Here is a 27,175-nt window from a genome sequence, read left to right as displayed (position 1 = left end):
TGAATTTTACCCCAAACATGTTGCAAAACATAAAACACCCCTAGTGTTGGCCCCGTCAAATTTTGTACAACAAGATATTGCCATACATGCCTTCAGGCAGTCCATATTATCACGAGGTTAGTCATTGCCGACTCCACACCATCCACATGATTTGATTTGCTTTTATCATTAGTATGCCAATGCTAATTTGGCTTTGGAGGGTGTATTATAAAACAAAACATCACAAGTGAAGGGAAAACCGACATCTTTCAAAGCTTGCTCTTGGCCTCAAGAGGGCAAGCTTGCTTTAAGGGGAGAAGATGGCCATAAACTTCCGAGGTGCTACTGTCATGTATCTTGCAAGCAAATCTTCTTGTGACCGCATCACATAGAGGTAGAAAAAAGGGCCAGTCCCAAAATAACCGACGCCAGAGGAACTGATATGTTATCATCAAGAAAACCCGAAATAGGAAGAGATTCCACAACAGTGGCCACAAAGGAAATTAATGCGACATTCCAAATTGCACTCGTCCAATCGACCAGATAATATCCCGAAGTTGAGAAGTAATACAGGAAGCTGCAAAATCAACAATTGATCGATCAATCTAGAAGATAATTAAGAAGTCAATGAGCCCATGATTCAACAGAAGCTTACCAAACTGAAAGTGCAAATCCAAAAACAAACATAGATATACTGCCAGCCCAGCTTTTGCGAGTGTTATGAGGAAGCTTGATGCCACCAATGCGCCTCCCAACTATGTCAGCTATACCTAATTGAGTCGAGCAGCGACGTCTTAATACATTCAGGAAATTAACAATGACTTCATTTTCGGTATTTGTAATTGATTCTTACCATCACCACCACACATGATAGCTATTGCAGTCATGCCCACCGGCGAATCCCTCCAAAAACACACCGTGCAACACGAGAGAACCAAAGCATAATAAAAAGGTCCTCTTAAGAGCTCCCTGAAAGTTGAAGTTCGACTTTAGCACGTGTGCACACGATATCCAAAATGTCATTGAAAGGAGACTAACCCAGCTGTGCCTTCTCTGCTGATAGACTTCACAAAACCCTCATCCTTCAATAGACCAAACCCATTTACAGCAAGCCTGGTTGCATTAGCCATAGGTATTGCAAGAGCAAAGAATCGAGACCATGGTGATGCACTGAAATAAGAGTGGCAAACATAACTTCAATACAGAAAGCAGAAACCAAGCTAGACGCAGATAAAAATTTATTTTCATAGGAGAAACAATATTCCACATCATACAGAAAATTAATCGCTCAATTTAACAAAATGCCACTACTAGGAGATGAACTCAAATGGGTAAAGTTGACACTTGGCGAACTTAAGAGGCATTTGCGCGCCCAAAATCAATTAGGATGAGAGAGGGCTGATTTTTGACTCATTGTGAGACTACAGTGTGAGTGTGTGTAGTGTGGGTGCAGGTTCACAGCTTTAATGGAAAGCTTGCCTACTTTGTCTTCAAAGCGCCCAAAATCGATTAGGGTGAGAGAGAGGGCTGATTGTTAACTCATTGTGAGACTATAGTGTGTGTGTGTGTGTATGTGTGTGTGTGTGTGTATGTGTGTGTGTGTGTGTTCACAGCTTTAATGGAAAGCTTGCCTACTCTGTCTTGAGAGCGCCCAAAAGCAATTAGGATGAGAGAGAGGGTTGATTATTAACTCATTGTGAGACTAAAATGTGTGTGTGTGTGAGTAGTGGGTGCAGGTTCGCAGCTTTAATGAAAAGCTTGCCTACTCTGCCTTACATAGCATGATGCTTCCGCTCTCATGCACCTCTCTCCCCTTTTGAATATAGACCCAGCTCAAGGGCTATTAATCTGTATGTGAAGTTGTGGGGAAATCTATGCTCGATTGCCGAGGCAAGATCCTCTTGCGCAGGTACCGGATTAGCTAAATGCTAATCCAAAGCAGGTACAGGTTGATTTAGAGAGATTTCTCGCGAGAAATCTCGTCTAAAGTGAAGGGCAAGTAGCCCTACAAGTGCAGGAACTCAAGGACTACCTATAGGTGCGTTTGGCATGCAAAGCGGAGCTCAAAACAGAGAATTACAGCTTGCATTAAATTTTTGCAGATTCCTCTTTGATGCCTCAAGGTCCCAAGAGCTTCGGGGAAGCTAGGGAATCGTCAAACAGGTGTTCTGGTGCATTTCAGAGGCTAAAAATAGAGAATCCAATGTGCGCATGGAAAGTCACCTCTTACATGGGAATTTTGTTTGTGAAGCCTTCTACTATCGTTAGGCTGCAAAAATTGGGCTAGAGTAGAGAATTTTGAGCCCAATAAGAGCGGGATAGCTCGTAGAAGATTACAGGTTTTTCTTCAAGTTCAATTGGAATAAAGAAATCGGAAAGGGACACCAACAGGGAGTCACTGTCTACCTAGGAGCACTCTAGCTACCAAGTCGTGAACTGTTGTGAAATGGCGAATTCCACTTACAGGTTTATTCGTGAAGTTACTTTGTGTCATGAAGTACAGGTAAAGCTAAACAACGTATAAATCGGGTGAAAGCTAAAGTTTTATTGCCCTTTGGAAAGACTACATGCAGGTTTCAATGATTTTCCCACTCAAATGCAATGGCCCCTAAGGTAGGCTCACCTGGTAGTAATTCTTCATCGATTCAAATCTTCCTAGATACAAGTGCTAGGGAGAATGTCTCGGTATTGGAGCATACCAAAGTTTCCTCGAGGACTCATTTAAAGGCAATATGGCCCAGCTTTTACAAGCCGCTTTGAAAAACAATTGCTATCAAAGGATGACGTCCCAAATGCCATGCAAAGTCAACACTTTCATAATTGTTCAAAAGTTGCCCCGCGTCCATGCTGCCACGTCAGCATTGCCACATCATCCTTTGATCCGCACTGAGAATCCCACCAGGATTCCTGCCACATTACACGCTTGGCTGAGCTCACATCTGGGACTACTCTTCTTGTCCTCTCCTTTATTCCGGCAAGGTCATGCCAGGTGAGAGGCTTACAAAACTTTTTCGCCTATTGGTGAAAGGAAACAAATAGATTGCTAATTCCCAACTAGAAGTGTACACACTTGTGGGAAAAAGCAATTTATTGTCTTGGAAACAAGGAGATTAAATGGGTAAAAAGGTCAAAGAAGCCAAGTGAATAAAACGGAATGTTTTGAGCAAACTTAGTCATAATCTTTGGGGATCTCACCTAGCCAGTGGTTTAGATAGGATGGACAACAATTACCTTAGTTGAAGCACTGTATTGTTATGGTACATTTAGCATAGAAGTGTGAGGTAATTGTGTATCACCAAAGAACCTGAAAGGTTGGGGCCTGCAATCAAGACTAAGAAAGGAGTTTACAGTAGTGAACTTACAAAGCTAACAAGGAGTTCTGAAAAGGAGAACTTACACGACAAGTGTTAAGGAGCTCTAAGAGTTGAACTCAAGGAGAGTTTTTACCTTACTGTTTTTTCCCTTAATGAGCTCCACAATGTTTACGAGGACGTAAACTTACGTTAGGGGGAGGCAATGTCACATCACCTATTACATGGGACCTCGGAGCATAGATGACATATGTGGATAGAGTGCAAAGAGCACACCACGGGTACAATAGTTCAAGAGTGGCGTCCATTGCTAGGGCCAGATTACCATATGGGATTGTTAGGAGGCTGTGGACAGCCACACGGATGTGTAGCCCAGCACACCATGCCTCGGAATGCTCATGTCTGGTTAATTGTGAACATGCGAAGAATATGTTTGGACTCCCATGATTTGGTTAGGCACTCCATATAGTGCTCCTGTGCCATCCTTGATGGATAGCTAACGTCTTGGAAGCTTGCAATGCCCATGTTTCGATGTTGCACTATTGAGCACAGCTGAGGACAATGGATCAAAGCTATTGAGCCTCCATGATTGCTTTATATTCTTTGATACCAAATATAGTACTCATGTTGTGTCTGGGAAAGAACATGGGGGAAAACAAGTTTTTCTAATGAAGATTGAAGTTCAGTTCAGTTATTTCTGTTTGTGTGTTGCTATTGATTTCTCGCTTGGAGTGTCCAAGCCTGTAACAGAGATATCACAGCTCTGACGATTCTTCTTCTACAGAGGATCCGATCCTTTTCTACAGCACACATGGGTTCTAGCAATGAATATGACACCCCTCCGACGACTTGTCTGCGGGGGGATGGAGGAAACCCTAATCCCAGCAGGGGAACAGAAGAAACCAGCAAGGATTCCAACAGGAGCCAGCCTCCTTCCGAGGATTCGGGAGATCATGGACCACCTGCTAGTAGTCCCTGGCAAGTCTAGAGCTCGTGGAGAACATTGATTGGCTTATTAGAAAAGAGCTGCATATGGCTTACAAATTTGATAGGCCCGAACCAGATTCGAAAATAGAAACCACAGATCTTTACATCTAAGCGAGCCAGGTTGGAAATGCTGTATCTGTTGTCGATTGCTTTTGTTTGAAAACAGAGCACTTTCGACTGAGATTATAGCCAACATGGGTACAGGAAACATTCTAACTAAGGTGAAGTCCATTGACCCACCAACTTATGAAGTCTCGTCGAGGGGTCTAAATGACTCTAACTGAGCCTAACCACCCTTTTAATAATAGAATTTCAATGCTATCATGGCTGCCTGGCCTCACTACTGCAGGTGAAATTATCGGCCATCAATCGTTTCACACTAGCATAGTAACAAGAAACGGTGTTTTGGGGGCCCAAAACAGAAACGCCGTTTTCTCACCGTTTTAAACTCCGTTTCGAAATCTTTTTTTTGTAACAAGAAATGGTGTTTTGGGGGCCCAAAACGGAAACGCCGTTTTCTCACCGTTTTAAACCACAAGAAACTCCGTTTCGAAATCTTTTTTTTATCAAAGGATCAATTTGAAGGGAAAAGGCAGGGGCTTGAGCGACTGCTCTAGACTGAGGAGCTACAGGAGGCCCTCAGGGAACTCCCGAGGGGTGTTGCCTAGGGGAGGAGGATGGTTTGACTCTGAGCTTCTTCTTGGAATACTCGGAGGTGCTTGGTCGAGACCTCTGTAGTTCCTACCAACACATTTTGCACACAAGGGAGATGCTTGACAACAGGTTTCTTCTAGACCGCAGGTTGAAGGTTTTTGAGTTTTTGTCACACAAATTCTAACGTTTTATAGAAGATGAAATTATGATCATTGACTTATCTTTCTAGGCTTCTTGTTTTGAGTATTATATTGGTTTTTTTAATAATAAAAGAAACCTCATTTCTTAACCGTTTCCACCGAGGTCGAAACTCCAAAACTCCGGTTTTTCCGTTTCCGCTTTTGCCTTTCCGTTTCAGGTTGTCATTATGCACACTAGCCATGCAACCGTTTTTCTACACTCGTCTCTCCTTTCAGCTTTCTTTTCGACCTGAGAGGAGAATCAATGGCCTCTCACCATCTCGCTTGAATCTCATCCATCGGGTAAGTCCTCAGATATTTCACATATTTCAGGTTTTGGGAGTACTTCATTAATCTTTTCACACACGTGTCAACCTACTGTTGACGTTTGTACTCCGCTCTGGCAAACTTTCCGCCGAAAATTTGCCCAATTCTTCATTTTTTTCCTTAGTTCCAAAACCGGATTTCAACTTTTCTTCGCCTTCCCGCTGAGAGGTGTTATCTCTGTCACATTCTCCACGAGTACGCATGTGTGGTCTTGGGTTCTTTATAGCTTATGCCCTTTAAGACACAACGATGAAGACGCAAGCACACCCAATGCGCGATGGACTAAGGGTGGGAGTGGCTAATAAGTCCGGAGTAGGGACACAAAGATTCTTTGACAAACAAAAGTGGCTAATAAGTCTGGGGCAAGGACACGAAGAATCTTTGACAAACAAAAGTGGCTAATAAGTCTAGGGGAGGGACACGAAGATTCTTTGACAAACAAACTCTTGAATGCTTTGTCAGATTCTCCTTGAGAACCTCTGTGTGCTGTAGAAGGGATCGGATCCTCTGTAGAAGAAGAATCTTTATGAGCTCTGAGACCACTGTTACAAGCTTCAACACTCCAAGCGAGAAATCACTAGCAACACGTAAACAGAAATTGCAAAATTACTGAAGTTTACGCGCGCGCCACAGAGAGAGAGAGAGAGAGAGAGAGAGAGAGAGAGAGAGAGAGAGAGAGAGAGAGAGAGAGAGAGAGAGAGAGAGAGAGAGAGAGAGAGAGAGAGATCCCTTTTAAAAACCCTGGTTAAGTAGAGCCTGCTCGTTAGGATGGGAGCAGGGAACTCACTCTGTAGGGTTTGCTATGACGGCTCAGGTGCTCTCGCACAGAGTTAGGGGGCTCCTTTGGCGGGTCGTCCCGAGGCTCTGGCCATCGTGGTAAAGTGGAGCAGTGGACCTTCATGCTGCACACGAGAGCCAAGATTTGTGGCACTGTGCCGACGGGTAGGGGTGGCCCCGGGGTGGGTCGCTCGGCTCTTCGTATCTCCTGTCTTGGCTCGGTTCTCCTCTCAAGGTGGCCATATTTTTGCACATGGGACCTGGAAGAAAATCCGTCTCTGGTTCGAAGAAGAAGAAGGAGAAGCAGATCGTCCGCGGTGTGTAGTTCTATGAGGCACCACTTGCCCAATTCCTTGGTTTGGGATGATTCGGCCGGTGTTGCTCGCTCGGGGGTTGGTTCGGAATGGGTGTATTTCAGCAGTGACATATTGGCTCGTTCGATGTAGTCTAAATGGCATTCTGCTGGTGCTTGGGCATTCGTTGTACTCCTCATCCCAACAGCCTTCGGTTCATGCTCCGTGGTGTTTGGATGGCTCCTGCGAGTCTTTTACTGTGGTTTTCTTATCCGGTCTTGGCTTGTCTGAGGTATGGCTTTGTTTGGTGACAACAGATTTGCTATGGTAACACCTTGGAGGATCTCGTGGGTGATGGGGACTATGGGCCCCACCCCTTTCTTGTTCGGCTTTATAGCATGCTCCTGTTGAGGGTGGCTCCCTAGTCAACCGATGTACGGTCATTTGTCGAGGGTGTCTCCCTGTCTAGCCGATGTTTGGTCTATGAACTGTGTGGATGGTGGTGTTACTTCTATTGTTAGGGATGAGGTGGGCCCCCTGTTAGCCAAGATTTTTTTTTGAGTGATGGTTATGGTTGTGGCCATGGCTTGGTTGAGCATGGTCTGTGCCGTATATTTTTGGTGAAGATAATACAATGCACTCGTTAAAAAAAATAATTAAAAGAGAGAGAGAGAGAGAGAGAGAGAGAGAGAGAGAGAGAGAGAGAGAGAGAGAGAGAGAGAGAGAGAGAGAGAGAGAGAGAGAGAGAGAAGAAATGAAATGAAATGAAATGTTATATTAACGTCTTCAAAAGGCCAAAATGACCTGTGAGACCGATCTGTTACAAAATGGTGAATCTAATACCATGTCTAGGTACAAAAGAACTAGATACTACTACTAGAATCCATCCTCATCTGCACTCTAGATATCGAGAAGAGTATGGCTCGAATTCTCTGCTGTAGTCTCCGTCGATGCTATGTAGCCCCTCTCCTCAATCGTGGCCGTGTGGATCTCCGTAGCAGCAGTGCTCGGTCGATGAGAGTGCCGATAGTGGTCGAATGAGTGTGGGCCGAGCTTTGCATTGATGACTGCTCCACTGGCTGTCCCATATCTAGTGAAAAGAAATCTGTAATCTGTCTTTGGGACTATCTCTCTCTATCTCTCCCGAGTAAAGTGTCTCTATATCTGTGTAACTCAAGTAGATACAGCCCAAGACATCTCTGATCCTCATAACTCATGACCCTAGAGAAAGGACCGAAACCCTCTCTGAATAAGCAGTGGAAACGACCTCGTATCTCATAGTACACTGTGCAATGACATATGTAATGTAGCTCTGTCTCTGGCTCTAGCTGGCATAAGCAGCATATCTTGCTATCTGCTGGTATCCCTCTAAATCTACCAGTCTCAATCTCCAGCTGATGGGAGGATGTGCGTATCTGACCAATGGCACACCGCAAACCATAAGACGTATGTGTGTCCATGTAGCTAGGTCGAATCACAAACCCATCTCCTGTGAGGTGGAGAAGATGCTCTCTATAGAAAGACATCTTCCTACCCAACTCCTGTGGCGGCTCTATGCATGTCCTCCTAGTATCCAGCTGGATCAGGTCCCGAAGAATGAGTCTAGTAATCTCCACTCGTGTAAGAGACATCGAGGGTGCCTAAAGAGAGTACTGGAAAGGGAGCAGCCTGTCCATGGTGAAACCATGCATCTGAAACCATGATGTCATCTACGCATACCAGCATGAAGTGTCCCCCTGAAGAGCTAACTGTCTGGAAGACTCAAGGGCCAGTCTAGCATATCTGTCCCTAGTAGTATCCCACAAGGTGTGCACAAAAGACTGATCTGTCGAATGATAGCGTGGGGTACGGAGGCCTTGGCTCTGATCAGTCGAGAGATCATAGATACCAAGGGCCTCTCCATACGTCTCCAACCATCCTGGCCTACAGAAGGTCCCCATGTCTGCACCCCATACAACATAGCTGAGGCTACTCACGTATCAAAGAGCCATAACTTTGTCCGAGGTTCCTGGAACTCAACCTGTGAACACATCCTCTCCACGCCTCCCAAGGCCGCAAAAGCTCTAGTCAATCTAGTCTCTGCTGCTCTCTCCAAAGAAAACCTCGGCCCAGTGAAGACAACCCCAAGGTAAGCGTATGCATCTGTATACTCTACAATCTCTTGACCATATGTGAAAGTCGGTGTTGATCTCCTGATCCACTATGGCGTGGTGTTAAACACCATAACCTTGGTTTTACCAAGGTTTACAGACAATCCACTATCCTCTGCAAATTTGTGTACTGCATCCAACTGTCGTTGCATACCCTCTGGTGAGTCAAAGATCAACACAATATCATAAGCATATAACAACAATGGGATCCACGTCCTGCCAGTTGGGCACCTCTATCACCCTCTTTGTCAATGTAATCAGACACCTCATCAACATACATACCAAATAGAGTAGGAGACAATGGGCAACCCTCTTTCACCCCAATGGTGGAGTGAACTAAATCAGATATCCCCTCCAGAGTGCGTACATGTCCCATCACTGATCTCTATAGAGCCATAATCCCCCAAATCAACATTATGGGCACCCCATATCCTGCAGTCTGCGCATCAATCGAGCTCTCGGTACCATGTCAAATGCTTTGCGGAAATCCACAAAGCTACAATAAATCCTTCTCCCATGTGACCTGCCCTCCTCAATGATGGCTCTGAGTGTCAGAATATGATCAAGAGTGGAGAAACCCCTCCTGAAACCGGCCTGGCCCTTTGCTCGTACACCCTCACCCTCTGCCGAATTACTCAACTGCTACTCAATAATGGATGCATACAACCGTGCCAATGTGTGCCCAACCATAATAGTGCGGTAATTCCCAGGCTCTGTAAGATCACCTGCTTTGAAGATAGGCACAATAGTAGACAAACTCCAAGTCTCAGGTAGCCCCTCACACATGGCACGATTGAACAACACTGCAAGAACCTCTACCAGCAGATCTCTAGCATGTGTAAAGTGCTCTGCTACTCGACCATCATGATCATATGCCTTGCTGGTCCTCATCCTGTAAATGACTCTCTTTACCATCTCAGTGGTAAAGAAGGTGCTGGTAGGTGGGCATGGCTCTGTAGGATCTGGAAGGGGGTCCTGCATAGTTACAGGGGACGGGGGGGACGGGCCCTAGGGCCGGGGACGGACGGGGACGCCTTGGGACGATCGGAATTTTGTCCGGACGGGCGGGTTGCAGGCTGCCGGACCGGCGACAATCGGGGACGGACCAGACAGACTAGGGACGGACCGAACGGCCGGGAACGGGCAGCTTCAAGCAGGTAAAAAATGGCAGTTTTTGACCGTTTTAAACGGCTAGTTGCAGCCCAACGTTCATATTTTGGGGGGGTTTGGCCCTTGGGAGGCTATAAAAGCCCCCTTGGGCCACTTATTCCCTCAAGCTCTCCTCTCTACTCATAGCCTCATTGCTCAAGGCTCAAGCATGACTACGCGTCGTGGCCCGTACGCTATACACTCTACCATTGAGTCTCTACTCTCTCCCTCTTCTACCCACTTTGAAGCTCTCCTCTACTCTCTCCACACAAGCTCTCCTCTAACTCCTCTAACTTCTAAGCTCTACTCTCTCGAGTCTCTCCACCATCATGTCATCTCAAGCCAACTCCACTTCTCAAAGGAGGCCCGCCGTGCAAACGTGGTCGTGGTGGGATGAAGTCGACTTTAGCACGCGTGGCAAAGGGGCGGTGCAAGACCATGGACATGCAAGCTATGCCCATACAAGAGAACGGGTGGTTCAAACAAAGTGCGAGTCCATCTTCTTCATGAACCCGGTCACGAGGTGAAGTTTTGCCCTCGAGTAACTCCCGAGAAGAGGTTGGATCTCTTGAGAAGCTCACGATGTATGAGGTCACGGAAGCGGCCAAGAATGGGCCGTTTTGTTGCCGTTGATCCCTCCGCCACAGCGACACCGCGAGAGCAAAGGGAAGCCAACCTTGACGACATCTCTCGAGGCTTCAAGAGCCATGCATCTACACCGTCCTCTTCCGTTCCGCATCGCCAAAGCACTCTCAACGAAAATTTGAATCCTAAATTGAAGGAAGAGGTGGATAGGTCGGTCGCCCGATTCTTCTTCCACGACCACATTGCCTTCCATGCTTCGCGGTGAGTTTCCCTTGGCATATGCACATTTCAATCTTCCATTTTGTATTCATAATGGGTTCTAACTTCTCGACTCTCGACTCTCCATACTAACACAACATGCTCTATTTTGTGTGGATAGGTCTCCATACTTTCGAACCATGGTTACGAAAATAGGGGAATATGGCTCCTCTTATGTGCCACCTTCATCGGAGAGGCTTTGCACCACCCTCCTTGACAAAGAGAAGCTTGTCGTGGAGCAAGCGGCCCAAGCAACAAAGGATTTGTGGGAGACCAATGGCGTCTCTCTCCTTGTAGATGGATGGAGCGACACCCGCAAGCGGTCCATCCACGGGGTGGTGGCCTACTCTCGGGGGGAGATGTACTTTGTGGAGTCACATGATGCATCCGATAGTGGCAAGGCCGCCGAGATGCTTGCTGCGGAGTGGACAAGCACCATAGAGATCATCGGCCCGGAGAATGTCCTTTGTATGGTTGCAAATGGAGAGGCGTCAAATAGAGCAGCCGGGGCTATCATTGAGGGCATGTATCCCAGCATCCATGTCACATTTTGCATGGCGCATTGCCTCAATAACCTCCTCAAGGACATAGGGAACTTGTCATGGATTTCACCCACCATTGGTGACACCTCTCGAATTGTCTCCTTTGTGCTCAACCATCAAAAAGTGCGCCATGAATTCTCAAAGAGGAGCCACTTGTCCTTGCTCAAATATTCAGAGACAAGATTTGCATTCAATTGGCTTATGCTAGGCCGCTTGTCTACATGTGGCGGAGCCTCAAGGGGCCTCTTTCTCAGTGATGAGTTCCAGGCCATGCCGGAGTCTACATGAGCAACAGGATTGAAATGCCGAGAATGGGCCGACGCCGCCGCTTGGTGGGAGGAGGTGAAGACTCTTGACGCCATGGTCAAGCCTATTCTACACCTACTTCGAGTGGTGGATGGCTTGCAGCCATGCATTGGCAAAGTCTACGAAGCCATGGATCGGATGATAGAGGCACTTGAGAAGCTTGTGCCTGACCCTGTTCAGTATGCGGAGATTCATGGCTTATGTGAGTCGAGGTGGAATGGATACTACTCTCCACTTCATGCGGCAGCTTATGTGCTTGACCCTGAGTTTCAGGAAAGGCGTCAAGAGACCGACAAGGAGGTGAGCAAAGGATGGCGGCTTGCATTGGAGAGCCTTGAGCCTAGCAGTGACATTAGGCGCAAGATTAGAGACGAGCTACTCAACTACAAGCAAAAGAAGGGCTCCTATGGATGTGTAGATGCACAGCCTGATCGCAACAAGATTGGCTCGGTTTTGTGGTGGGAGGACTATGGAGGAGATGTCCCACATTTGCAACACTTGGATGTTCATGTCCTTAGCCAAGCATGTACCACTAGTTGCTTGGAGCAACTATGGAGTGTGTACAGCCACATTGCCTCTAAGAAGAGGAATCACCTTGGGGTCCAGAGGGCCAATGATTTGGTGTTTGTGTGCGCTAACTTGCGCATGCTTGCCAAGAGCGTCACACACAAGGCAGATCCCTTCACTGAGTGGGAGATGGCACAAGAGAATCCATCTATGGCCGATACTTTTTTGGAGGAGCTAGAGGAGGACTTCGAGCCTCAATGCGAGCCTCTCGAGCCCTCATACGTCGCTGACGACCTCGACTACGACGACGATATGGAGATTCAGCAAGCGAGCACTTCTTGAGTTTGATGATCATTGATCACTCGACTCTCGAGTCTACGACTCTACCTACTACATAGCCCTTTGTACTTTTTGTTATCCTTGAGGCCTCAGGCTTGTCCTAAGTCCTTTAGGCTTTTTGACTCTTGAGCCCTTGTGGCATGCACTTCTCAGTTTGTATCTATCGATCATCGATGTTTTATTAGCACATTTCCGCCTATATGACTCGTGTTCTTTGGTCTATTTAGTGTAAATTTGTGGTCAAAGTGATACTCTATGTGTGTGGCATGTGTGTAGGTCAAAAAATGCCAAAAAAACTCTCTTTTTTTGCCGTTCCGACCCCCGTCCCCGTTTCCTGACTTTTGCCGTCCCGTCCCCGTTCCCGACCCCGACCCGCCGTCCCATGTAACTATGGGGTCTTGTCCAAGAACCGTATATAACGATGAGGCATATTGGCCCCACACATCAAGAGAAGTAATCACTGGGGGAGGGGAGTGCTCATGAAAGAATCGCCATGCCTCTCCTGAGTCTCTACTCAAGAACAACTGATACAAGTCTCGCTCCATCTGGGCCAAGTAAGCTCATTTCTTCCGTCGCACAAGGCATCGGGAAGCAATCCGAGATTGTCTGTAAGTGATGACTCCTAAAAGAAGATCCCTCTGAAGCTGGGCTCTCATCTCTCTGCACTCCTCATCGTGCCAACTATCCCAGAATATCGCCTTCGACTCGCCTGTGTCACAAACTGCTGATGTGTCAAAGCCCTAGAGAATAAAGCCAACTTGCAAATGTCGGCCGAGGGGCCTAAACCCTAAGAAGAATAAGTAACAGAAGAAGAAGTCCTACCAACTTATTGGGACCCAGTCTGATGGGGCCCCAAGTGACATAAAGGATTCAAATAAAGCTGGACTCTCACACACACACAAAAGACTTGCGCGAACTAATGACGTGGAAAATTTTTGAAAGCCTAAACCCTAAGAAGAATAAGTAACAAAAGAAGAAGTCCTACCAACTTATTGGAACCCTGTCTGATGGGGCCCCAAGTGACATAAAGGATTCAAATAAAGCTAGACTCTCTCACACACACACACAAAAGACTTGCGTGAACTAATGACGTGGCAAATTTTGAAAGCCTAAACCCTAAGAAGAATAAGTAACAGAAGAAGAAGTCCTACCAACTTATTGGGACCCTGTCCGATGGGGCCCCAAGTGACATAAAGGATTCAAATAAAGCTGGACTCTCTCACACACACAAAAGACTTGCACTGACATGATGACGTAGCAGGCTGTACGGATTTCCGCGTTTTGCGCTGACTACTGTACGAATTTCCGTGATTTACGCTGGCAGCTTTTTGGCATTGCTTTTGGACCAAAAGCTTTTGAGTTTCAAGGCTTTTCATGTAAACTGCTTTTGGGGCCTAGGGCCTTTAAATATGTGCTAAGGGCTCATTCTCTGGCATGCTTCCTGGAGAAGGTGCAGAATCTAGAGTACCGGCTTGTACATTGTTGATGCAATATAAAGAAATATTGAAAGGGGCACCAAGGTTTGGGGCTAATACTCTCTGAGATGGAATTCTGCCACTCCGTGTCGCGTGTCGTCTCTCTCTTTCAGTTCAATTGTTATTGAAGTGCTAAAAGTCTGTTCAGTCTGATCTTTTCTATTGGCACGTGGTGCCTGTCTTGTGATAGGCTGAGTGTGTGGGTATACCTCTGATGCTGCACCATGCAGAGTCTCAGTTAGTAAAGTGGTGCACTCCTCCACTGAGAGGCCAGACAAGCTGTTCATAGACAGCTACAGATCTTCTTTGTATAAACCGAGTCACTCTCTCGTGTAAATGTGTAACGAGTATGTGACCTACCTCCTAATGTCTGGAATGTACTATACTGAAATGAAACAGAAAATGTCAAAAGTGCATGATCCACTGCTACGCCCACTGGTTTGGCTCCCACTATGAAATCTTGAATACAAGGAATAAAGCTCAGTTGTGCCATAACATAGTCCACTGTACTGGCCTCATGTCTGTGTGGAAAGCATGTGAAACCGGTTGCTCCAGGAAATCGCTGTAAGCCATTAAGTATGGCTAACCCATGTGGAGTCGTCATCTCTGTGAGGTATCTCCCATACTCCCTCTGCTCGTTGTCATGTGAGCATCTGTCAAGCCCCAACTCACCCATATCCAACTCTCTAAGCATCTCATCTGAAGTGTCGTAGAAGACTGTCTGAGAGTTGCCCATTCGGGCATTGAAGTCCCCTGGGAGGATGATATCACCATCCCTAGAAAACTCCCATATATCATCATCTAGTATAGAGAAAGGCGACTGTCCTTTAGATGCAACATATACTGACCTACTTGGGGGGGGGGGGAGTAACATATGGAAATGTATAGAAATCGGCATGTGTCAGCTCTCAGCCTCACCCACATGTATCTAGCATGATCATCACTCCGTACAATATGTAGTAGTGGCTGTAACTCCTCCCTAAATAGCACTGCTACTCCTGAACCTCTACTCCCATGCTCAGATCTCGCGGCTGTCTTGTGGGCTGTCTCCCATTTGTATCCCACCACATGTGGCATAAGCTGTCCGGGGGCCTGATGCATCTCTGAGAAGAAAACAATGTCCCTGTCTCTGAAACTGTCCTCAAAGGCACCAATGTCCAACCTCATAGATCCATTACAATTCCAAGTAGCCATCTTCAGTGTGGTCCCATAGGTCTCACACCGTCATGTAGAGCACCGCTCTACAATCACCACCCGACCATCTCTGTAAAAAGGCCATCTTTCCCTTCTCCCTTTGTAATGGAAATCGCCTATGAACTTGAGAATAGCGGAATTAAGAGAATTAGAGTGAGCATTTTTGTGAGATTACTTTGAGAACATAGAGCGTGAACTTAATTGATGGTAGCAACATTAACATAGTACTTAATTAACTTGGCATGAACAATACTTTTGCAAGAGAGAGAGTATTAGAGAACATGACAATAGTTGAGGACCGTGTAACAGACTTGGACACTCCAAGTCAAGAATTCTACCACGACAACACCAAATAACCACTTCAAAACAGTTCACAATTGATTCAACACTGGCCCAACGAAGTTTCGTGCCTGGAGATATTGGCTCCAAAGACTGGCGCCCCTTTCGGTATTTCTTTTTGTATTAATCTGAGTTCAAAGGACAAGAGTGCGGGCAGGCGCTCACACTCAGACTCTGCATCCAGATGCCCTGAGTTGTGAGAGGCCAACCCGCGTATTTAAAGATTACAAGGGATGCCAAATGTCACAAGGCGGGCACCACGTGCCAATAGAAAAGAACAGACTGAACACTTCAATAACAACTCAACTGAGAGAGAGAGAGAGAGACGACACGCGACACGGAGTGGCCGAATTCCACCCCAGAGAGTATTGACCCCAAACCTTGGCGCCCCTTTCGGTATTTCTTTATATTGCATCATCAAAGTAAAAGCCGGTACTCGAGACTCTGTACCTTCAATGAGCCCTAACCTCATATTTAAAGGCCCTTGGCCTAAAATTTCAAACTTAAAAGCATTTGATCCAAAAGCAAAGCCAAAAAGCTGCTAGTGTAAATCACAGAAATCCGTACAGCCTGCCACGTCATCAGCCAACGCAATTTTCGAAAATCTTCCTGCTGCCCTTAGGGTTAGGATTAGGGTTTTTGCAGTTTTAGGGTTAGGGTTTCCAGCATTAGGGTTTGCAAGTTTTAGGGTTAGGGATTCCAAAATTAGGGTTTCAACAATTAGGGTTTTGGGCAAAAATTAGGGTTAGGGTTTCTGCTCTCGGGCAACCACGTCATCACTTTGTGACACTTCTTCTGTTACTTGTTCTTCTTAGGATTTAGGCCCCTCGGTTGACATCTGCAAGTTGGCTCCCTTCTTCAGGGCTTTGACACGTCAGCACTTTGTTACATCTCCCCTTCTTGAAAGAGAGTAATCGTCCGCGATTACAGCATATCTGCAAAACAACTCAAGTTAGCTCAAAAAAATTTCCGAGGGACAATCAGTTTGCTCTTTTTATTAAGGAGTTAGCTTCTTCTTTCTGCTCTTTTGATCAAGGAGTTAGCTTCTCCTTTCGGTTGTTTTGATCAAGGAGTTAGCTTCTCCTTTCCTCCAGATCAGAACTCTTGATATTCCGGCGTAGTAAAATTAGCCATCACACCCGGACCGTATTGATCTTCCACGGGTGTCTTGATGCACTAAAATTACATACCCAGGCAATCTCATCCAATTAGGAATATTCAGTAATTGGCACATCACAATGCAACACAAATGCTTACATATGCATGTTACAAGACACAACAAACAGCGCCGCTGAGCACTCCCCCGAGACAAACGGTCTGCGGTATGAAGCTACTCAACGACTACCTCGTCACTCCCCCCGCAAATAACCTAAAAAGGTCCGGGCCATGAGCTCAGAGGACTGTACAACCAAACGCTCCCTAGACCGCAATCTGCGTCGCTTGGAGGTTCAAGCATACAACCAAACGCTCCCCAAGTATCGGCCTGCGTCGTTCGGAGGTTTTCTAGCATACAACGGAACGCTCCCCAAGCATCGGCCTGCATCGTTTCGAGGTTTTCAAACACACAACGAAACGCTCCCCATGCATAAAATCACCAATCATTGAAACCGGTATCAAACCAGAGTCAAACAATTCAAATCGGCACCAAAACAGGTTCAAAACAGATACCATCCATTTCAAACAAATTCCAAACAGGATCACCAAACAAGATCAAACAGAACTCAAACTTAAAAAGCAATCTCGACATCAGTCAAGCTCAAAAAGTCGCCTGACTTTCCACTTGAAACCTGCACCAAAAATTAGGGTTAGGTTATTCCATAAGGTCGTAGCCGAGCACAGCATGGTCCATCAGCTCTTGGACAGACAGTGTTTCTTTGGCGGCAATGGTAGTCCCAAGAGATAGCAATCACACCGAACCTCCAAGGTCATCTGCTCGTGAAGAGACAACTACTGAGAAATGTCGAGAAATTTCAAGTTATAATCTGCTAGGGTTTCCATGGCAAGCATTTCAGGATACCCCACTCTGTCAGAAGTTGCACTCCAAAGGAAGATGTCAGAAACCATATAACTTCGGGCAAAAATTTTCTTGAAAGCTTGCCGAGTCCTTGGAGTGTGCTACTTGGTAGTTGTAGACATCAATATCTGCAAGGCACTGCTTCTGAGAAAAACAGTGACTTGAAACAAATTTGGATCCTTCTCTTGCAAGTGATCTTAATGGCTTATGCCCTGTAAGCAATGAGCGGTGAAGACGGGAGCGCGCCCGATGCGCGATGAAGTAAGGGTGGGAGTGGCTAATAAGTCCGGGTTGGAGGGCGAAGATACCTCAAATAAAATACAAAAAGCTCTATCGGCTCTTTTGTAGGACCGGTATGCTTTCAGAAAAGCACACGCCTGATACTCTGATACCACTGTCACAAGGTGGACACCACGTGCCAATAGAAAAGAACAGACTGAAACAGACTTTTAGCACTTCAATAACAACTAAATTGAGAGAGAGAGAGAGAGACGATATGTGACACGAAGTGGCGGAATTCCACTTTTAGCACTTCAATAACAACTAAATTGAGAGAGAGAAAGATGATATGCGACACGGAGTGGCGGAATTCCACCCCAGAGAGTATTGGCCCCAAACCTTGGCGCCCCTTTCGGTATTTCTTTATATTGCATCATCAAAGTACAAGCTGGTACTCGAGACTTTGCACCTTCTCCAAGAAGCATGCCAAAGAATGAGCCCTAACCTCATATTTAAAGGCCCTTGGCCTAAAAGCAATTACAGTGAAAAGCCTTCAAACTTAAAAGCATCTGGTCCAAAAGCAAAGCCAAAAAGCTGCTAGCGTAAATCACGAGAATCCGTACAGCCTGCCACGTCATCAATCAATGCAATTTTTGGAAATCTCCCTGTTGCCCTTAGGATTAGGGTTAGGGTTAGGGTTTTTGCAGTTTTAGGGTTAGGGTTTCAAGAATTAGGGTTTGCAAGTTTTAGGGTTAGGGTTTTCAGAATTAGGGTTAGGGTTCTCATAATGCCTGAAAGACCTAAGCGGATGATCTCTATGTTCTGCCTCATTCTTGAAGAAAACAATGATACGTCAAAGAAAGTGCCAACAAATAGCATGTACTCTCGAAAAATCCTGTCCATCATCCGGTTGAATGTCGCAGGAGCATTGTTTAAGCCAAAAGGCATCACCAAAAACTCAAATAACCCAAAAGTCGTTCGAAAGGCTATCTTATAGACGTCTCCCGGCATGATTCTGATCTGATGATATCGACCTTTAAATCAATCCTGCTAAAACATGAGGATCCTTGTAACCTGTCGAGTATATCACCGATCCTAAAAATCAGAAATCTGTTCTTGATGGTGATTTTATTGAGGGCTCTATAATCGATGCACATTCTCCAACATCCGTCTTTCTTCAAAACCATCAACAATGGAGAGCAATATGGTGAAGTACTAGGTTGGACAGGACCCTTTTCCAAGAGGTCTTTCACTTGGTTCATAATCTCTTCGTTCTGTGCTCGGCTCACACGGTAAGGTGACCGGTTCGGTGGTGTGCTTCCAGGTATCAATCAAAAGTATTATCTTCAGGACGAGCAGGTGGTAACTCGCCTGGCAGACCCTCTGAGAAGCAATCGGCATGAGAGTGGAGAAAATCTTGGCATTCTTTATCAAGTTTAGACATATTTATCCTATCCTCATCACTCAACTCTTTCATAAAGATCGAGTAACAAACAGACTACATTTCATTAATTTAGAAATGGTCGAAGCCGATACAATAGGGACAGACTCGCCCTTCAGTTTAATGTCAAGTACAATGGTTTTGCCCTTCTCTGTAGTCAATGTTGCTTTCCTCGCCCGATAGTCGACCACGACGTTGTTCTTGTGGTACCAGGAAATTCCCAAGAGAACATCACAACCTTCCAAAGGCATTATGTAAAAGTGCTCATGCCCCAAATACCCCTGACAATGCAACCGAAGTTTGCCAATGACAGGTGTAATGGCTATGTCCTTGCCGAGTGCCGCTAGAACTGCCTCCGCAAGTGGTCCCATATGATCGGGAGTGATCTCGAGCCGCGCCGCCAATTCCGGTGAAATGAAGTTGGCCTTGGCTCCTTCATCAAAGAAGATCAAGGCCTCTTGGTCTTTCACTTTGCCCCAAGCTTGGCAAAGTTCTGTACCTCTCATCCAATGTGCTGGGGTTGGTACCCACACAATCTGGAACCAGTCCTGTTTTCATCTTGTCTTTTCTTCCACGTTCCTCAGCTACTCTCGAACTCTCAGGCCTTTCATCGTCCTTATCGTTCTGTTCTTTCTATGACTTTTTAGGGCACTTCGCGGAGATATATCCAAGTTCCCCGCATCCAAAGCACTTCCCCTCCCTGATGAAGCGAGCTCTCTCCTAAGGAGTAAGCTTGGGTTGTGCATCTTTCTTTTCTAAGTTTCTCTTTCTCTTTCTACTTTCATTTGTCGAAGTCTGTTCAGCTCTTTGTGTCATGATCTCATCGGTGGGGTAAGGCAAACTGCCGGAGTGGATGGCAAAACCCCGTTTCGCATGACTCATCAACTCCTGAATAGAAACTGACTTCTGTTCCAAGCAATGATCTCGGATCTCTGTAGGTAGACCCAAGGTAAACCACTCAATCTGTTCCTTGAACGAGATCTTCTTAAATGAAGAGGTGGGTAGAAAAGAGCTCCAGAATCTCTCGCAATAAGCGTCCACTGTATCTTTCTTGGTCATTCGAAGATGGTTCCAAGCAGTTCGTATATCACGTTCATACTCTGGAGTCGACCAAGAAGAAATAAAAAGCCTCTTGAATTCCAGCCATTTAACTGGCGCAGTCTTGCTTAATAGAAGTGTGGACCACCAAGTTCAAGCATTCCCCTTAAAGTAAGAGGCAGCTCTCCGAATCTTAGAGTGCTCTGAGTAACGTCCTCCCACGAAAGCGACGTCAAACTGATGTACAAAAGACAAAGCCTTCAAAGCATCTCTATATCCCGAAAACGTGTCAAATTTAATTGACTGTCCACCTTCTTTAAACTCTCGGACTTTCTTGCTTGTCTTCGAGAAAGTCATACTGGTTGGCTTTGTAAAAATCCTTCTTCTTTGCATAAAAGTTGCTCTCAGAGTCTGAACTGTCTGTAGACAAGTCCTCTGTAGAACTGTCACTCACTGAGTGAGATTTAGACTTCTTTGCCTTTTCCTTGCCCTTACCGAAGCGTTGTTTCTTGCTTCGCTTTTTGCCTTTTCGATCTTCTTCGCTCGAGTCAGATGAGCTAGAAGAACTGGAAGAAGAAGAAGAAGAAGAAGAAGAAGAAGAACTGGTTACTCCTTCAAATCGAACACGCTTCTTCTGTTGCTTGGCCTTTTGAAATGTCGACTGACGACCCAAATAACCCGAGAAGTCAGTGCCTTTCTTCTGCTTTTTGCCGTGCTTTTTATCTTTGTTCTGCGTCTCAAAAAGCTGAGCAATTCACGCATCAACCACCTCTTCTAATTCCTTCTCTGTATATTGCTTGTGAGCAGAAGGTCTCTTGAGAGCGGGTTTTGGGGGTGGTGTTGTGGTTTTTTGCCACTACGCGTGCACCTCCTAGAAAGAGGTCTCGCTCATATATTTTGCAAATTTTGGGTCCTTCACAAAATTGAGCATCATCTTTGTTGCATCGCCGATCAACTGACGACGCTCCATCTCTCAAACGCTCCGCCTGAGTAGGCCGAGGCGGGCCATACTCCGTGTCGGAATCTTCGTTGTGATCCCTTCCCGCATCTCCGGATGCAGAGGGAGTCGACTGATCTTTGCCTGAAGCCATTCGTGCCGCGAAAAAAAAAATTGGATCGGATTTCCCATAGAAAAGAAATCGGTCGTACTCTGATACCACTGTATCAGACTTGGACACTTTAAGTCAAGAATCTACCACGACAACATCAAATAACCACTTCAAAACAGTTCACAATTCACAATTGATTCAACACTGGCCCGGCGAAGTTACGTGCCTAGAGATATTGGCCCCAAAGACTGGCGCTCCTTTCGGTATTTCTTTTTGTATTAATCTGAGTTCAAAGGACAAGAGTGCAGGTAGGCGCTCACACTCAGACTCTGCGTCTAGATGCTCTTGAGTTGTGAGAGGCCAACCCGCGTATTTAAAGATTACAAGGGATGCCAAAAGCAGAGCCCCAAAAGCTTCAAAAGCTGAAATTTTTTAAAAGCTTTGCAAAATAAAGCAATAGGGCTTTTTCCCCTCTTTCTCAACCCCTTGCCTAAAATAAATCACAAAGGTTCTCTCTCTCTCCCTCTCAGCAAGGCGTAGAAAAAGCAATGCCAAAAACTGCCGCCAAGACTGCTTTGCAAAAAACCCGCCGCGTTTTGCAGGCTACCACATCAGCAGGTGTACAGAGCTTCCGCGTTTCACGGATTGCCACGTCAGCATTTCGGTTAGGGTTTTCCCAGCTTGCCATGTGTCATCTCTGCAGCCATTTAGGGTTAGGGTTTTCAGTCTTTTAGGGTTAGGGTTTCTACAGCCTTTTAGGGTTAGGATTTCACTGCCACGTCATCACTTTCTGACATACCGGATTTACTTGGAGCCAGTCCTGCCACGTCATCAGTTTGTGACACCTTTTTAGTAAGGGCCCCATTCTATCGTCGAGCTTTTACGGGGCTTGGTCGGGCAAATTTTGTGCTCACTTATACAGGGAGGAGGGTGACCCATTTTGGTACATTGTACTATGCAGAGCCTTGCACTGTCTTGTGATAGCAGAGTTTTCCCCGCAGGGCTGGTCGACTCTCTCTCTCTCTCTCTCTCTCTCTCTCTCTCTCTCTCTCTCTCTCTCTCTCTCTCTCTCTCTCTCTCTCTCTCTTCGTATTCCCTTGTCACGCCTTCGGTTGCACTTTGATATGGTTCCAGAGCCTATGCTTAACGATGTCTAGTGGATCCGGAGCGTGAGGAGTGGCTCTTGGAGGCTGTGTTTTTCAGCCAGTAGGAGAGTGAGATCCGGCAACGCCATGGAGAAGTCCTTTAAACCAGCTTTTTTGCTTTAGAGGGGGCTGATCTAACTCTGCAACATTTTGTTGCGAAGAACCCCTGTCTATGTGTGTGTTTTTTTTCAGCCGATTGTTGACCGAGGAGTGTTGTTAATTTTCAGCAAGGAGCTGGAGGAGATCGGGGGCGGGGGGGGCGGGGGGGGGTGTTGAAGATCAAAAGGTGATTCGAGTGTGATGGGTCGTGCCAGTTTCCTTTGCAAATTTTCAGCCAGCCGGTTGGAGACTTTTGTGCAGCAGAGGGGCTGATTTTGGACTGATTTCATGCCCTTAGGAGATTGGAGCTCCCTTTCGACGAGAGGTTGCTTGCAACCGTGATGACTTAGAGTGGGCATGATGGCATTTGGACAATCATCACTGATTCAGCAAACGGGCTCATTTTATTCCGGTAAAGAAGATAGTGAAAGCAGATCGTTTGGCCAAACTATTTGTCTCACAGATTTTCAGATTACATGGTATGCCTAAATCTATCATGTTAGATACAGATCCCCAATTTACGAGTTTGTTTTGGAGACCAATATGCGAGAATATAGGCACATGGCTTGAATTCTCGTCCTCATTTCATCCACAGACAAATCGGCGATCGGAGAAAGCCCGCTCCGAAGTTTTAGACTTGTTAAAGTTGTATATCTCTAATCAGAAGACTCAGTGGGAAAAGTTTCTACCCCTAGTGGAGTTTGCTTACAATACCACAATTCATACGTCTACAAGGAAGGCGCCATTTGAGATTGTCGAGCATGTCAAGAGATTCTAAGCACCAAAACTAAGTCTATGCTCTTTGTTCATCAAAAAGGTTCCACCGATTCTGAGCACCAAGGATAAGATTTTTGAAGCAAATCAATATACACAAGACCTAGATACTGCTTTTGCCAAGGTAAGGGAGGCTTTGGAGAAGTCTCAATCATGGTATAAGAAGGCAACGGACATGCATCAACGTGACTTACAATTGAAGGAAAACAATTGGGTGTTACTCAAGTTTAAGAAAGCATGTTTACAAAAGTGGAAGGGTAAGGAGAGGCTTTTTCCAAAGCTAGATATGAGATACTATGGACCCTTCCAAGTACAAGAAAAGATAATGATGTATCCTTCAGACTAAAGTTACCAAATACTCGGAAGATTCACAATGCATTTCATGTGTCTATTGAGACCTTTCAAAGGTGAAGTGCCAGTGGACAATGAGCGAGACGAGCAACCGGCAGTGGACCCAATTCAACGTACTTCTTTCATAAAGTCATCCAACAGAATATTGTCAACTCCATCAGTATCTCTAAAATCCAAAGGAATTCAGTGACTTTATTCCATCTAGGTAATCTGTGACAAGGGAGCGCAGTAACTCCCCTCTTGTGCAGTCCCGCCTGCACCAGACCAAGGTAGTTAGGTACGTAGTGTTCAATACAATTTCGGTACGTAAGGTACGTAGTACAGAATGGATTGAGTTTTTAGGTACATAAAAATTCGTCCTTTTTTTCACAAAGCCTAAAACTGAGAGTACTTCATACATTTACTTATGCATTCACCAAGACTTCAAATAAAGACTAGCAAATCAACAATACACAATTACAAATGCCAAAAACTGGAGTCTACGACTCTACTGAACAATGAAAACGCAAAGCTGAGATTAGCTAACCATTGATTAATGTCTACAAACAAATAGTATCAAATGTCTGCTACCATGGTCAAATAAAACTAAGAGCATCAAAATAAATACATAATGAATCATAAAACTAGTAAGCACTAAAAACCACATACTCAGCACTACACTCAAACGTCATCATCATCATCAGAGGACGATGAAGATGATGATGAGGACTGCAATAGGACTGAAGATGATGCTTAGAATTGAAATCGACTATGATTTTTTTATCCCGGATAGTTCTTGACTAAAGAACAACCGTTCACTTTACCTTTCTCTTTTTTCCATGTGAGCCAATATCTGTTTTGCAACGAGAATCTCCTCGGCACCTGTGGGTAGCTAGCCTCCCCTATCCATCGACACGTCAGTCTCAATCATCAAAACCTTGAGACGCACTATCATCTGATCCCTTTTCTTCTTCAGAACCCTCTGATGAACTTGCATCTGGATCCCTTAGTTCATCTGGATTCCCTTTTCCTTTCTTTCCTTGTGCCCTGGCACCTGTGGGTAGCTAGCCTCCCCTATCCATCGGCACATCAGTCTCAATCATCAAAACCCTGAGACGCACTATCATCTGATCCCTTTCTTCTTCGGAACCCTCTGATGAACTTGCATCTGGATCCCTTAGTTCATCGGAACCCTCAGATGTGCTACCATCTGATTCTCCAAAATCCTGTGATGAGCTATCATCCCGTTCCCCTGACTCATTCTCTTCACTGGCAGACTCTTTCCCTGTTGAGGTGGATACTATCATGTCCATAGGATAAGTCAATGAGCCGGCATGCATTCCAAATCGTTGCTTAGCATGTCCCATTAGTCTCTGAATATAGTCACCTTGCTTAAAGATGTTTAGCTTTGTTGCGATCTGACTTTTAAAATGAGGACCTAGTTTATCTACAAAATCTACCTTTTGTTCTGATGTATTTGGAATGACTGACTATTATGTACAAAGATGTTTCAAATATAGAAATGTTTTTGTGCATGGAACCAGCTGTTGTTAGAACTTGGAACATGGTGTTCTTTTGTGTATAAGTAATCTATTTAAAACAACAAAACACACAATCTAAACAAAAGGCACCCCAAGGCAACACCCACACACAAATGCACCTTGTAAACAAAAGATTTGTGCATGTTTTATAAATGAGAGCACAAACTACGGACAAATGCAAATACAAACCTGAAGAAAGGCCATAGCATCACATAAAGCAGCCCTGTTGAGACATGAATCAGCTTGCGGCTTAGCTTCTGCTCTGGTTCACAATAAACAAAGAAGGCGCACTTGTAAGCTGCAAGGTATATATTGCAAGGCAGCAACACTAGAAAATTACTGCTTCAGCCTTATAATTTGTCCGATGGAAAAGACAGTTTAAGATGAACATCAACAGATTGTTAATACACCAACTTTGAAGACTTCTTCTGAAGCGCCATGAGAGAACTCAGATACAATGAAAATGTTGGTAAAAGCGCAAACTTAAGCATAAGTGATAAGAACACAACATGCTAACCTGTTCAAGCACGTTCTTCTCTCCCAAAAGGTCGAAGATGCGTATCCATGCATAAGCGCCAGCAAACCCAGCTGCTGTACAAAGGGCATCCTTACCAGCAGAACCCACAAGAAAAGAACTGCAGACGTGATTGCGAGCTCTACGGGGACGCTTGCTCCACCATAGAAACGAGCTCCCACAGACTTCTACACTGAAGCGGCGTTTCAAGGTAAGGGGTTGAAAAGCGAAGGGGAAGCTCTCTAGGTTTTGATAAACAGGGAGGGGCCTGCGTGCAGCAAAGGGGGTGATGGCGAGAGAAGCCATGGAGGAGGAGAAGTTGCATTACGCGATTGGTATGGTACTGTTATACACCTTTCTGGTGGCAACAAAACATTTGAACAGGACATCAACGAAGAAAAACAATTGGCGAGTGAAGCAAGAGAGATAAGGTGAAATGGAGAAGAGCGAGTGCCAGAGTTGCTCAACTTTGCCAAAATCTGCAGAGTTAGAACTTAGATGGCCTCTTTTTCACAACATGACAAAGAAGCTTGACAAGACATAGTGGTCGGAAGTTTAAAAAATCAATACTTTGTGAGATTCCCCCGGTAGGCATTCCCTCCCTCCCTCCCTCCCTCCCCCAACTCCCAAAAAAACAAGTGATAAAATCACAAGACCTGCCAAATTAAGGAAACTAATAAAGAACATGAAAGTGAAACAAAAAACTACTAGGATAGTAATCATATTGATCTATAGAGAAAGTGATTTACAGATAACATCATAAATGTTGACCGCGAGATGAAAGATTGAAGAGTATCAAAGTGGTGTTTTGATAAAATAAACACAAACATAATGTATGGAATCATGCCTGATAAAATTTTTTTCTTGAGATGCAATTTTTCAAGTACCCTTTCATATGCTTTGTGTAATGCAATCAATTTATATCATTTTCCATATATATTGTTAACTTAAAGATATAAACACAAAAAATGATAGGCAATTTTGAGATTCTAGCATGTCAAATGACATGAGTTTTTTTTTAAGCACTTGTTTTGATAGGCAAAATAGCCCTTTGACAAAAAAAAACGTCAATTTTAGGCCTTGATCTAAGGCTAGATCCCACTTTAAAATCTCTACGTCTCTAAGCTTTTTTTAAAAACATAAGCATAGTGAATTGAATTAAAAAAACACCCTTAAGCTTTACACCTTAAGCTTTAGATCCCTATGCTCTACACCCCACTTTAAAAATTCTACATTTTTAAGCTCTAGAGCACCTTTTACAAATTAAAACTGTAGATCCATAAGTTATAAATCCCACTTTAAAAGCTTTAAAGTTCTAAGTTAGTAAGCCCTAAAACTCTAACGTCTTGAGATGACCCTCCCCCTACCTGTGGATCCATGTAACATTTTCACTTTCTTTAATTCAAATTTTTACCTTCTAATTAAAAAAAATTCTAGTTCCTCATTGGATTAGCTTTAAAATCTCAAAAAAAATAATCTTTAAAGATTAAAGCTCTAAAGGATAAATTCCTTCCATAAAGTTTTAACCAACAAAAATGACAACTTTAGTTATTACCTAACCCTTGACAAAAAAAAAGCGTGAATTTTAGGCCTTGATCTGACGCTAGATCCCACTTTAAAATCTCTACATCTCTAAGCTTTAACAAAAAACATAAGCATA

General features: G+C 44.9%; 1 protein-coding gene across 1 annotated transcript; it reads right to left on the bottom strand.

Annotated features, from left to right (window-relative positions):
• On the bottom strand, positions 1-25,983 carry LOC147445739 (phytol kinase 1, chloroplastic-like). The gene is made up of 6 exons (XM_086525166.1): positions 25,519-25,983; positions 25,191-25,258; positions 1,018-1,149; positions 833-948; positions 635-749; positions 1-556 (listed from the first exon to the last, which is right to left on the bottom strand). Exons 1-6 carry the CDS (start codon positions 25,819-25,821, stop codon positions 364-366), a joined length of 927 nt encoding a protein of 308 aa, XP_086381292.1. The 5' UTR covers positions 25,822-25,983; the 3' UTR covers positions 1-363.
• Positions 25,984-27,175: the final 1,192 nt, after the last annotated feature.

This window comes from Adiantum capillus-veneris, chromosome 12 (assembly GCF_014529385.1).
Source record: "Adiantum capillus-veneris isolate H3 chromosome 12, ASM1452938v2, whole genome shotgun sequence".
Taxonomy (NCBI): domain Eukaryota; kingdom Viridiplantae; phylum Streptophyta; class Polypodiopsida; order Polypodiales; family Pteridaceae; genus Adiantum; species Adiantum capillus-veneris.
This window is presented reverse-complemented; position numbering and strand designations above follow the sequence as displayed.

Bases quoted from the DNA above. Each gene is read 5' to 3' on its own strand.
- LOC147445739 (XM_086525166.1), bottom strand. From the start codon at position 25,821: ATGGCTTCTCTCGCCATCACCCCCTTTGCTGCACGCAGGCCCCTCCCT. The intron at 949-1,017 runs GTTAGTCTCCTT...TTCAACTTTCAG, and splicing joins AGCAGAGAAGGCACAGCTGG to GGAGCTCTTAAGAGGACCTT. The intron at 557-634 runs GTAAGCTTCTGT...TTGATTTTGCAG, and splicing joins GGATTTGCACTTTCAGTTTG to CTTCCTGTATTACTTCTCAA.